This window comes from Nycticebus coucang, chromosome 7 (assembly GCF_027406575.1).
Source record: "Nycticebus coucang isolate mNycCou1 chromosome 7, mNycCou1.pri, whole genome shotgun sequence".
In the NCBI taxonomy this organism is placed as follows: domain Eukaryota; kingdom Metazoa; phylum Chordata; class Mammalia; order Primates; family Lorisidae; genus Nycticebus; species Nycticebus coucang.
Window position 1 is genome coordinate 55,954,149 of NC_069786.1, and position 13,195 is coordinate 55,967,343.

Sequence of the window (13,195 nt, forward strand, 5' to 3'; positions counted from 1 at the left end):
GCACACAGCACAAATGTTAACTACTAGCATTATTTAGCTGCTTATACATTACAGAGGATTTTTTTTCATGTATGTTAATCATGAAGACGCAGAAAAATAAAGGGAGAGGCTGTAAATTTTTGAGATTCACAAAGGAAAGCCAATAAAGAAATTCTAAATAAAACCAAGCACGACTGCCAAATAAAGGTTTTCAGAGCGTTTACTACTGATGACAGTACCTTCACCTTCATAGAATGGTACAATACTCCGAAGCGGCTGCTACAGAAACCCAAAGTTCATATAAAGGAACAAGGAAAGGACATAAAGTAAACACCATCTGCAATCACGGGGGGGTGGGGGTGGTTTTTAAGATATTCTTGTGATGATGATCATTATTTTCAGTGCTGGCTTCCCAATTAACTTCTGCTAAAGCTAACATTAAAACTAGCTTGGCAATAGCTAGCTTAGGAGAAAATGGCTCTTCCTCATGCCTAGGAAGAAGAAAAAGACACCCTCAAGAAAAAGGTCAACTGACAATAAGGAGGGCTGGCTGAAGCTCTAAATATCCACGCACACCAGCAGACTTTACACTGAGAATAAATTAGAAAAGAGACATAACTGAGATTTTCTGTCAAAATATCAAATGCATGCATACAGCAAATATTTGGCAAGAATTAATATGTGAGGTTTCAATGATTCATGACACTGAAAGTCCCTGACCCACAGTTAATTCTAATATTGCAACACCATTTATCTGAATGATACTCTCAGGAGAGGTTAGAGTGAAGAGGCACAGCCCATCACCCAGTGTCCACAGCTCAGTAAGATTTTGCTCTCACTGTGTACCAAGTGATTCTCTAAAAGGAATTAATATTGTATTAATTTTTTAAAAGTTGTCCACACCTTAGAAAAATAAACCAACTTATAGTTCTAATGATAAAACTGAAGAATAAAGTACACAGAGATCTAAGTGAAACGGAATACAAAGAGATCTAAGTGAAACGGTTCTCTGTTGGGAAGCAGGTATTTATTTCATGGGGATTTTTTTTAATGCTCAAATTATTTTTTTGTGAAATTTGGGGATTTCCAAAAGCCTTTAGATTGTAGCTTGATATATCAAAAATCTGTTGTATATAAAGTATTTCTTAAAGTGCCAGATTTCTTTCATACTAAGCAGAAAAATGAAGCAACTAATGTGAACAAGAAAATGATTCTATATGACTTACTCAAGGGATGAATGGGAAAGAGATTCAGCCAATTACATTCTTATTCCTACACACTCTCAACTCTGCTTTGATGTCCATTTGTTAGGGAAAAAAATCATGAAGATTATGTATTTTGCTCAATATCAAATACATGTGTATTAATCCCCTCAACTACATAGAAATTTACTAGAAAACTGTCGATGATGAGAGAGTTAAATTACAATTAGTGACTCAACATTTTGACTCAGGAGATTGGCATTCTTTTTTAAAACAATGAGACAAATCCTGAAAACTTCACATCTGAGATCATATTTTTTAGCAAAATGCTTCCTTGGTCTAAGCCCTCATTGTGTGATTAATTATGTGTCATCCTACTATGCTAGCAATAATAGAAGCAGGCCAAGTTCCAGAAACGATTGCTATTAGTATTTTATGTACTGAGAATCTTGTATTCAATGAAGAAAGAACTCTTTTGAGAGGATAAAAATGAATTGTTACATGGAACAGAAACATTTGGAAATTAAAGCAAAATCCTATTATGTTCAAAATAAAATCTGTAAGTGGGCAAGAAGCTATGTAATAGTAATACAAACAAGAACAGCACACATTTTCCATGACTCAGAGGCCTTGCTTTAGAATGACGTTGAATTTAGGCAATAGAATCTTCAGTCTATGCCTATCCTATTTGTACGGCTACCTGAATATTCCTGTGTAGAATATATGTGGAGCATATGTTTTTCTTTTTTTCTAAAATAAATGTAATAACTAAGGGTACATTCAGGGTTCTCAGAGTCATTTGACCTTGGGTGACCTGGCTCAAAATTCTCTCTTCAATTTGAAAATGAAAACTAGGTCCTTTTTGGGTGGAATGATTTTCCTATTTCCTTATAGGATCATTGTTTTCTTGGAACATAATGTCATGCAATTTCTACAAATTCTAAAGGATTTTCTATTTACTTGTGGATTTCATAACACCAAGTCTGCCCTGCCCATTGCTACTTTCAGAATAAATGCTGAAGGTAACTTCATAATAGGGTAAAAGCCAATTTCATTAAGCATAAAAAAACCTATTCATTTTATTAGAATACCTTCACTTTCAAATGTTACCCTAAAGATGGCTTGATAATTGTGGTATAGAAAGGATAATCATTTAATTCCAGGGTAGAGAGAAATTACCTTCTAGCAGATAAGATTGCTTAAAAAATCTTAGCCTTACAGAGATAAATAGAGATGTATGAAGAATGTAATTATTTTGCTGACCATTTTCCTGTTACTTGCCCTAATTTCTTATGACAATCAGAACTTAAAATATATTTTTTTCAGAAATAGAATCTTGCTTTGTTACCTGGGCTCCAGTACAGTGGCTTCATCATAGCAGACTACATCCTCTAACTCCTGGGCTCAAGCTATCTTCTTTGCCTCAGCCTCCTGGGTAGCTGGGACTATAGGCAGGCACTACCATGGTTGGCTATTTCTTTTTCTTTTTTGTAAAGCTGAGGTTACTCTTGTCCAGGCTAAAATATCCTTTTGAAATCAGCATTAGATAAATAAACTAGTGGTCTGAGAAAAGCATCTGGTTCACTGGGCTTTTGCAGACAGCATGACTAAAAGCATGGCTACAAGAGGGGAACACAGAGAGAGTCTGGAGTTCAGGGTCTGAAGGAGGACCACCAAGAGCCAGTATCTTTCCTCGGGTAGTGCAATTAAAAAGTTTTCCCCTTATTAAGAGTTAAAACCTTATAGTCATTTTTTTTTTTATAGTCATTTTTTTATCATGCTCAAGTCCTGATGTTCCTATCTCCAAGACAGCCCCGCAGTCCCAGCACCCTCCCCTTCCCATTCCTGTCACTCCCCTGGCTCAGAGGCACATCATCTCCCATCCATCAGAGTCCTTTCCTTCTGAGTCAGCCTTCTGATTTATCAGAAGAGTCAGCCTCCCGATTTTCTCAGGGAGAAAGAAAAAGGTTGAATTATACTTCTCTTCTCCTCCAACAGCTATATCCTTCTCTAATTAAAGAATAAACCCCAAACTTTTCAGCTTGTATTCAAGATGCCAACAATATCCACCCAACCTTCATCTCCAGCCACATTTTCCTTTATACCCACACACTCTCCACCCTGTCACTAGGAGCCCTGGCTAACTAACAATTGGTGAATGCCAGCTCCATACCACGAGGCTCCTCTGTCCTTGTTAAAAAACATCCACGCATTCTCACACTCCTTGGGCTCTTCTCGAGGCCTGGAGGAAGTATTATTTTCATCCTTCATTAAAGTTTCCTGGTTCTTTAAGGCTGAAATGTGATCTCCTCCCTGAAACGTACCCTGACCCCCTCACATCAAGGTTAAGGCAGCTTTCCTTTGGTTTCTCCAAAGGAACATTGCACTGATGATAACAGTTACTTTATTCTGTCTTAAATTGTGGTGGGTTGTTTATGGCTACCTCTGTTGAACTGTCTTGCTGCTTTTTGGCTTCACCTTTTAAGATCTGTATTGTATTCAAAAGAATAGGGAAAACTTAACAGAGGACAGAAATCAAAGCGATAGGAAATAAACACGCACTGAATATGAGAACCAGGGAAACACCGTGTTTCCAAAATATTTCCTTTTGTTAACAAGCTATCATATCATAAGCTAAATTTAATTTTACATTTTTTATTAAAATCATACGTTTTACTGAATCCTGAAAAAAATTAGAAATCCACCGAATGAAAGAAAAAAGATTAGTTGATCAAGAAGTGCTTAGGAGTAAGAGAAGATCTGTACCTTAAACATCTAATTTTGCCTTAATATCAATAGACACTTTTTCCTTTAAAATAAGTTGTTGGTAACACTGACTTATCCAGATCTTTTGATATGAAGTCAATACCACGGTAACTTTAAAGCTGCCCAGCCTTGTCCAACAGAGACTCAACACACTTGCTCCAGTGCTAACCAGGAAGAGCTATGGACCAAGCCTTATACACAAATACTGTTTTTAAATCTTCAAAAGATGAGTCTGGATACCATGGAAGAGTTTACATGCCACACAAATTAACGTGAGGAAGAATAAATCAGGGGTGGGTAGCAGGAAGCTGAAACTACGAGTGCAGACACCGCAGGTTCCGTGCCAGACCACCATAATAAAGCAAATTCGTGATAAAGTGAGTCAAACAAATTTTTTGGTTTCCCAGTGCATATGACAGTTATGTTTATACTATCTACCATGTAATAGCATTATATCTAAAAAGGAATGACGTATATACTTTAACTAAAAAATACTTTACTGCTAAAAAAAAATGCTAACAATCATCTGAGCCTTCTTTTGCTGGTGGAGGGTCTTGCCTTGATGTTTAGGACAGCTGACTGATGGGGTGGTGGTTGCTGAAGATTGAGGTGGTTGCGGCAATTTCTTAAAATAAGACAACAATGAAGTCTGCCACATTGCTCGATTCTTCCTTTTATGAAAGATTTTTCTGTACTATGCAATGCTACATGGCAGCATTTTAGCCGCAGTAAAACTTCTTTAAAAATTAGAGTCAATCCTCAAGCCCTGCTACTCTGCCTGATCAATTACATTTACGAAATATTCTAAATCCTTTGTTGTCACTTCAACAATATTAACAAAATCTTTGCCAGGAGTAGATTCCATCTCAAGAAACCACTTTCTTTGCTCGTGCATAAGAACCAACTTCTCATCCTTGAAGTCTGATCATGAGATGGACTTTCTCATGAATTCAGTGCTTTCTTCAGGTTCCTCTGCTAATTCTCGTTCTTTTACTCCTTCTACCACGTCCGCTGAAGTCTCGAACCTCTCCAAGTCCCCCATGCTAGCTGGAATCCACTTCTTCCAAACTCCCGTTAATGTTGATAATCTGACCACCTTTCACGAATCACAAATGTCCTTAATGGCATCTAGAGTGGTGAATCCTTTCCAGAAGGTTTTTGATTTACTTTGCCCAGATTTATCAGAAGAGTCATTGTCTATAGCAGCTGCAGCCTTGCAAAATGTATTTCTTAACGAGGCTTGAAAGTCAAAATAACTCCTTGATCCATGAGCTCCAATGGATGTGTTAGCAGGTGTGAAAACAACATCAATCTCCTTGTACATCTCCATCAGGTCACCCAAAAGCCTTTTTCTCTGAGCAGCAGGTTTCAACAATGGTTTTAAAATACTCAGTAAGCTGTGCTATAAATGGATGTGGTACTATCCAGGCTTTGTTGCTCCATTTATAGAGCACAGAGTAGATTTAGCAAAATTCTTAAGGGTCCTAGGATTTTCAGAATGGTAAGTGAGCAATGGCTTCAACTTAGAGTCAGCAGCTACATAAGCCCCTAATAAGAGAGTCAGCCTGTCCTTTGAAGCTTTGAAGCCACACATTGACTTATCTTTAGCTACGAAAGTCCCAGACCAGAGGTTCTCAACCTGTGGGTCGCAACCCACAGGAACTGTATTAGGAAGGTGAGAACCACTGTCCTAGACAGTATCTTCTTCCAATAGAAGGCCATTTCATCTACATTGAAAATCTGTTGTGTGGTGTAGCCACCTTCACCAGTGATCTCAGCTAGATCTTCCAGACACCTTACTGTGGCTTCTACATCAGCACTTGCTGCTTGCTTCACCAGGCACTTTTATGTTCTGGAGATGGTTTCTTTCCTTAAACCTCATGAAATAACTTCTGCTAGTTTCAAACCGTTCTTCTGCAGCTTCCTCGACTCTCTGTCTTAAAATTGAAGAGAGTTAGGGCCTTCGTCTGGATTAGGCTTTGAAGGAATGTCATGACTAGTTTGATCTTCTATTCAGACGACTTAAACATTATCCCCATCACCAATAAGGCTGTTTCACTTTCTTATCATTTGTACGTTTACTGGAGCAGTGCTTTTAATTTCCTTCAAGAACTTTTTTCCTTTGCATTCACAATTCAGCTGCCTGGTGCAAGAGGCCTAGTTTTTGGCGTCTCTTGGCTTTTGGCTTATCTTCATCGCTAAGCTTTATCATTTCTAGCTTTTTTTTTTTTTAAGACAGAGTCTCACTCTGTCACCCTGGGTAGAGTGCTATGCCATCAGCCTAGCTCACAGAAACCTCAAACTCCTGGGCACAGAAACCTGTGCCCAGGAGTAGCTGGGACTACAGGTACCTACCCCAACTCCTGGCTAATTTTTCTGGTTCTTCCTCTTGCTCAGGCTGATCCTGAATTCCTGACCTCAAGCAATTTACCTGCCTTGGCCTCCCAGAGTGCTAGAATTAGAGGCTTGAGCCACTGTGCCTGGCCCTATTTCTAGCTTTTGATTTAAAATAAGATATATCAACTCAACTCTTCCTTTTACTTTAACACCTAGAGGCCATTATCAGATTATTAAATGGCTTATTTTCAATATTGTTGTGTCTCAGGGAATTAGGAAGCCAGAGAGAGGAAAAGTGACAGAGGACAGGCCAGTCAGTAAACAGACAACATACATATTTATTGACTAAGTTTGCTTAACGGACATGGCCTGTGGCACCGCAAAACAATTACAATAGTAACACCAAAAGATTACTGATCACAGATCACCATAACAGATATAATAATGACGCAAAATTTCAAATACTGTGAGAATTACCAAAATGTGACACAAACACACTAGGCGAGGGCATGCTTTTGGAAAAACGGCATTGTTACTCTTGCTCAATGCAGGATTGCCACAAACCTTCAATTTGTTTAAAAAACACAGCATCTGTGAATTGCAGGGGAGTGTGACAAATCGAGGTTAGCTTACGCCAAAAAGTGCCTCCAGGGAGAGGAGGCTGGAGGTTATGTTAATAAAACCTACTTCCTTGGCTTTCCCAGTTTTTAAAATCAGAATCTGGTAGGTTTTTTCCCTCCTTTGTTTTAAATGTAGAATTACATATAATTTAAGCTTATTCTCGTAGTTACAATTCTGAGGAGCAAAGGAACACAGGATACTACAATTTGTTCAGTGGCCAATGTGTTCTAAGCTCTGGACCAGCTCTTTTACTTACATTATTTAATTCCGGTGACAATTTTATGATAAAAGCATTATCTGACCTATTTTACAGGCTGCTGACTAAGAATGTGACTAACAGCACTGCAGTAGATGACTGTGGGATACCTAAAAACTAACAACACTGCTTTTTTAAGCTAGGGAAGAAATCCCTAGTGAAGATGTGCTGTTAGCATCAGATACTGTCACAGACACTCTGCTAAATAACGTAAGGCACTTGAAGAACAGAACTGTAGGAAAACAGGATGCTGAGTATGAGGAGGTAAGATATAAAAATAAGGAAAGAAAGAGAGAGGAGAGTCATTAGCGTGGTCCAAGCACAAAGGAGGAGAGAAGGGCTTGGACTCAGCCTTGCAAAACTGAGGAAGAGAAATCTTAGGTAGAGTCGCAGCGGGAAAAACTGGCTCTCACCTGAGAGAGGATGGAGGCAGGAATCACTCAGTTCTTCCGACAGTGAGAAGGGGGAAGAAGAAAGTCCAGAGAAGAATCTGCAGGACTTGGTGACTAAGACAGGACAAGGACAAGTCTTCGATGACTGCTCCAAAGCTTCAAATTTAGGAGAGTAAGTCTGATAAAGAGAGAGTTTTGAGAGGGAGGAGATAATGTTGAATTTGAGGTACAAATAAAACTTTCAAGTGGAAAATGTCTAGAAAGTTGAAAAGAGAGGAGAGTAAGCCTACGAGAGGATAGTGCTATTGAGGAACCAACCAAGAAACCAGAAACCAAGCAGGCAAAGAGTTGAGGCGGGAGAGGTGGACAACAGAGGACCCCAAAAGGGTCGGAAAAACAGGTGACGTTAGGATGCCGGTGCACTTTCACTCGAGAACCTGAAGGCAACGTACAAGAAGGCCAGATGGCAAGAAAGTGCAACTGTTGACAGCCTTCCACTCATCTGTCTAGAGAGTCTGTCTGGGAAGTGTGAATGAGAGAAATATTTTACTGGCAAATGTTTATATAACGAATACCACACAAATAAGCAGAGTCGCTCAGAGGATTTGGGCTTGATTTTAGAAAAAGGAGAGAATTAAGACTATCTGAAGGTCAAGGGATAGTAGATTAATCTTTTCTGCTACCTCAGATGATTCCACTTCCTAAACTTCCTGGCTAACTGTACTGAGTACTCTTTTTGAGTCATAAACGTTTAGAAAGAGGAGGTAAGGGTATAGCAGCCTGTAGCAGTCACGAGGTCCCAAGATTTCCCATTCACTTGGCTTCTTTCATTAAATGCACCCAGAGACTCTATCTACTTTCAATCCACATTACCTGGCTCACCACCCTGTCCAGCCCTTGCTGCTGGTCTCCTTTCCTAACCTAGACTGGCCGCCTTCCAGTCTGAGCCCCTTCCTCTGAACTATACGATGACCTGTCCTTCCAGTGTTACGCGTCTGCCAGTGCAGGTGAAGCCACATCTTCCCTGTTACCTCTTTTAACATTATAAAATCTGCTTTTTCACTGTTATTTCTTCTAACATTACAGTATCTCTATGTTTTACTCCAAACACAGTTTTTTAGAAAGTTTTAAAATTTTTCTTTCCAGTTAAATCTCCCTGTCACACCTGCCTTTAGATTTATGTGTTTTGTAATGGGCCACTATTAACATTCTTGGGTTTCTTTTCTCATTCCTCTAAAATTTCCAAATCCCCTGGACAGCCAAATCATTTGTTTCAACAGTGGCCCCTTCTCCCAACACAGCCTCATCAGGTCAATTTGTAATTGCAGTGCTAATTAGTTTTAGTTCTAAAATGTTCTTTTTTTTTCTTTGTTAGAACTATGGATTTATACCTATCTTTCTCTGAGAAGTTTCTGATACCCAATTTTCTAAAATCTCTAATTATAAGCTAGGGGAGGTGGCTCACGACTGTAATCCTAGCACTCTGGGAGGCCGAGGCGGGTGGATTGTTTGAGCTCATGAGTTCGAGACCAGTCTGAGCAAAAACAAAAAAAAGCAATACCCCTTCTCTACTAAAAACAGAAAAACTGAAGCTAGAAGATTGCTTAAGCCCAAAAGTTGGAGGTTGCTGTGAGCTATGATGCCATGGTACTCTACCCAGGGTGACAGCTTGTAACTCTGTCTCAAAAAATAAACAAATGAATAAATAAATAAAAATCTCTATGTTTACTGGGTTTTTAAGCCCCAAGATGAGTCACTTTCCCATAAGGTACTTGTCACCTCCATGTCACAAAATGGCTATTCTTTATTGGAAAGAATGAGTTCTTTTTTGCTTTCTCTATATTCTGAGACATAAAATTGCCAGTAAATCAAATTTGGTATTTATTAGATTCTCTGTGTTACATGGGATGAAGTTCCCAGCAGACTTTGACGTAGAGTCCTCTATTATTATTATGCCTTTGCCTCTACATGGCATGTGTCTAAGAAACATCATACTTAAGTATCAAACCTGGGATTTTATAGAAACATTCCTTTGCAAATGACAAGAGAGAGTAAAAGTAGCAAACAGTCAGTAGCTATTGGTAATAGCAAAGACAGTATTTACACATGTAAAAAAAATCTACGTACATCAAAGAGAATAACAACAAAAAAAGGAATGAATAACCTACGAAAATCATAAAATACTTTTCTATTGCATTTGGGATATAGCTTGATTTAATAAAAGAAGGGACTGGATCAATTTTTCAAGTGCATATTTACTGTAAATAAAACACAGCATTACTCTATTAGTTTATGGTTAGCATCTCCTTGCTGTTAAAACTCACCTAATTCAATGCTAGCTGAGGAACAATTTGTCTTTGAATTCCTTTCCCCTTTTCTTCTACCTCAAGAGTCAGAGAGTTAGCTTCGCTTTTTTGTTTCTTACAAAGTTATATTTTTAGTTCCTGAGACTTGATGGCGCTCTATCTACCTGTAATTATACTGCGAAAGCATAAGGAAGACGCCAATGAAAGGCCAGCAGCAGACAAGTGGTCTTGATCAGCTGTTCGGGGCTGGGCATACCTGGCAGGGCTCCCTCGGCCTCCAGGCAGGCATGAAGAACCCCAAGAACTGGACCAGCTTTCACTGTAGGCCCCAGTGCAGGGCGTTATTTCACCGCCCTGGAAGCCAAGAAGAGAGTGCTAGGAGTGACGGCCTTCTAAAAAGCTCTCCAGACCCTAAAGGGCCACCACTCTCCTCTCTTAGAAACAAAATAAACAAAACAATCCCAACCTCTTGATGGAAGGTTTGATGCTACTTTTAGTTTCAGTTTGGAAATATTGCCCAAGTTAACTTGAAAAAAATTTTTTTCTTAAAAGAAAAGATGAAGTAATAAATCTGGATTTTACCCAGGATAAAAGAAATAACATGCTATCAAATCAGATGTTTTGAAATGGTAATAGCTTTCAGGGAATAGGAAACATTCTTCATATAAGTCTTCTTCCACAGTTATACAGAATTCAGAATTCCCTTTGTAAGGGAGCATTACTGTCTTAGGATAAATAAAAAGTGCTATTATATGTGTAGGTTTTTATAGCTCAATGTAATTTGATGCTTTCGGTATTTACACAATGATCTTTGCACTATCCAGTGCTTTTGGCTCTTTAGTTTAAATTAGTGATATAATTGAAGCAAAGTAGTGCATTTCTATTCTCCTCATTGATAAAATTAGCATATAATGCAAATTCACTTCACAAGTTTATGTATATGCACACATTTCTTCATAAGATTCAGAAAGGGTGGAAGTGAGTTCTTATTGCTAAAGAGATGAAGGTGAATGACCCAGACCACAAAACTACAGGTGCTAACGAGGACAAATATCAGCCCAGCTGGAATTAAGAGCTTCATACATATTTAGGAGGAGTCTAGATGGTTAAATACTTTTCCGATAAACACTAACAGCTAAAGTGTCTCTCTTACGGGATAGACTGGGCTCTCCAGAGGTACATCCACAAATAAACACTCCTGAAAAAGATCTAGCCATACGTTAGTTTTTTAAAAAATGTATATTTTACCAATTATATGCCAATAAAGTCAAATTCTACTGAGAAAGTGCTGCGATTTATTTTGTTATAGCCATTTTTTTTTTTTGCAGTTTTGGCCAGGGCCGGGTTTGACCCTGCCACCCTCTGTTACATGGGGCCAGGGCCCTACTCCTTGAGCCACAGGCGCTGCCCTGTTATAGCCATGTTAATGATGTTATTAATATTAAGTATGCCAGGTCTTAACACTTGGAAACCCATTTTATCATTGTGATACTGAGAGTCTTCTCATATAACACAATGCATATGACTCTGTAACACAATCAAGGAAATATTTAGCAGCTGAACAACCACTACTTACGGTTGGCAAAGCTTCACCAGGTCCTGGTCGGTGGTGTTGGGAGGCAGACCTCGGATGTAGAGATTCGTTTTGCTTAGCTGATCCCATCCGGAGTTGCTACTGCTGCTACTATTGTTATTACTGCTGGTGGTGCTGGGACTGGGTGGGGCCATGGGATGGGCCGGGACCAGAGACTGCTGGAAACAAAAATCAGAAGCATTAGAATGAGCTTCAGAGGTTGTGTGATCTCCAAAATAAAAAGAAGTTACTAAGATTTAAACACACTATCTTAAGCTACCTTGAGTACATTTTAATTTTCACCTTAAAAAAGACCTTTCCTTTCACGTGAAATTGTTAGGATTTTTCTCAGTAGATTCTGTATACGTACCTTAAATGTGACTAAATTTTATGTAAGGTTTATTTATTCATACAGTTTAAGGAACACATCTACTGTGACTCAAAATTAACTTACATGAAGTTATATGATGATATCAACTTAACATACAGTAATTTAGAAATCACTAGACTTGTGAGAAGGTTTTCAAATTCTGAAGAACACGGGATTGAAAGTTGCAGACAATTTTATTTTAAAAAAAGAGATCAGTCATCACCAAATCAGACAGAATTTAATCCAGATTCTCACTCAGGACAACTTCACCGAGTTCTATAGCAGCAAGCAACTTCACTGAGGCATCTGGATGAGATTCACAGGCATGCTGCCTTCGCTTCGCTAACCTTGTGAAATTTAACCCCTGTGAGAATGGTGTTGCAGTTGGAAGCCTTCCCAGGCCTCACAGCAATCACCACAACTCTTGTAAAGCCTGCAACCAAGGGCTCAGCATGGTTTTACAGTCAGCAGCCACCTAGGAAGAAGGTCTGAAATTGTAGTCACACCAGACAATTCTCTATGAACCGACTGAAAGACACCATAGTTCTCTGACCCTACGCCACGCATGACTTTTGAGGAAGTTAAACAGCTCAGCTTGAGAGGGAAGTGAGCCCAACCCAAAGTGCCCTCATAGCAAACTCTCAGCAATTTCACATCAGGACAGGAATGTTTTCACTTCACATCCTCTAAATAATGAAGATTCTATACTAACCTTAGGATGCCAGTTATAGGAACAGTTTGGACATAGAAAATCAAGTAGTCACTAGGCATTCAACAAAATGCAAATCTTATTCAAATCTTATAGCTTGACTATTAACTGCACGAATAAGAAAATGAGGCATATAGCTGGGCGTTGTGGCTGGTGCCTGTAGTCCCAGCTGCTTGGGAGGCCGAGGCAAGAGAATCGCATAAGCCCAAGAGTTAGAGGTTGCTGTGAGCCGTGTGATGCCACGGCACTTTACCCGAGGGCGGTACAGTGAGACTCTATCTCTACAAAAAAAAAAAAAAAAAAGAAAATGAGGCATATATCTGTAGAAGACAGATCCACAGTAGAAAGTCTGAAAAGCAGACCCCTTGCCACAAACACACTTAATTATCTTCTCAGCAACCTCAGCTACTCAATGTAGATTCCTGGTTCCACGCCCAGTTTCTGCCCTGATCTTCCTAATTCCATGACACCCCAACACACAGGGCTCTCATTAATTGAGATGTTAACTGCTTATTCTGGTTTTTGACCTTTCAAATTCTTCTTCCCACTGCCCAAGGTCCTTCCTGAATTAATCAACCGAGTCTAAACACCACTTTAATCTAAATACTAGAAGGAGCGCAGCAAAGAGAGTCAACAATAGTTAATGCACAAATGCTACTTTTCTTTTCCTTTCTTTTTTTTTTT

General features: G+C 39.1%; 1 protein-coding gene across 13 annotated transcripts in view; it reads right to left on the minus strand.

The window, feature by feature from the left end:
- The window catches only part of RBMS1 (RNA binding motif single stranded interacting protein 1), a 226,729-nt gene that overhangs the window by 88,389 nt on the left and 125,145 nt on the right, over window positions 1-13,195 (minus strand). For 9 of the 13 annotated variants that reach the window (XM_053597167.1, XM_053597163.1, XM_053597166.1 and 6 more), the window contains one exon: window positions 11,436-11,611. In XM_053597167.1, coding sequence (XP_053453142.1) covers window positions 11,436-11,611 — 176 coding nt within the window. The remainder of the gene's footprint in view (window positions 1-11,435; window positions 11,612-13,195) is intronic. The other 4 variants (XM_053597161.1, XM_053597172.1, XM_053597171.1 and 1 more) reach the window with 1 other exon arrangement.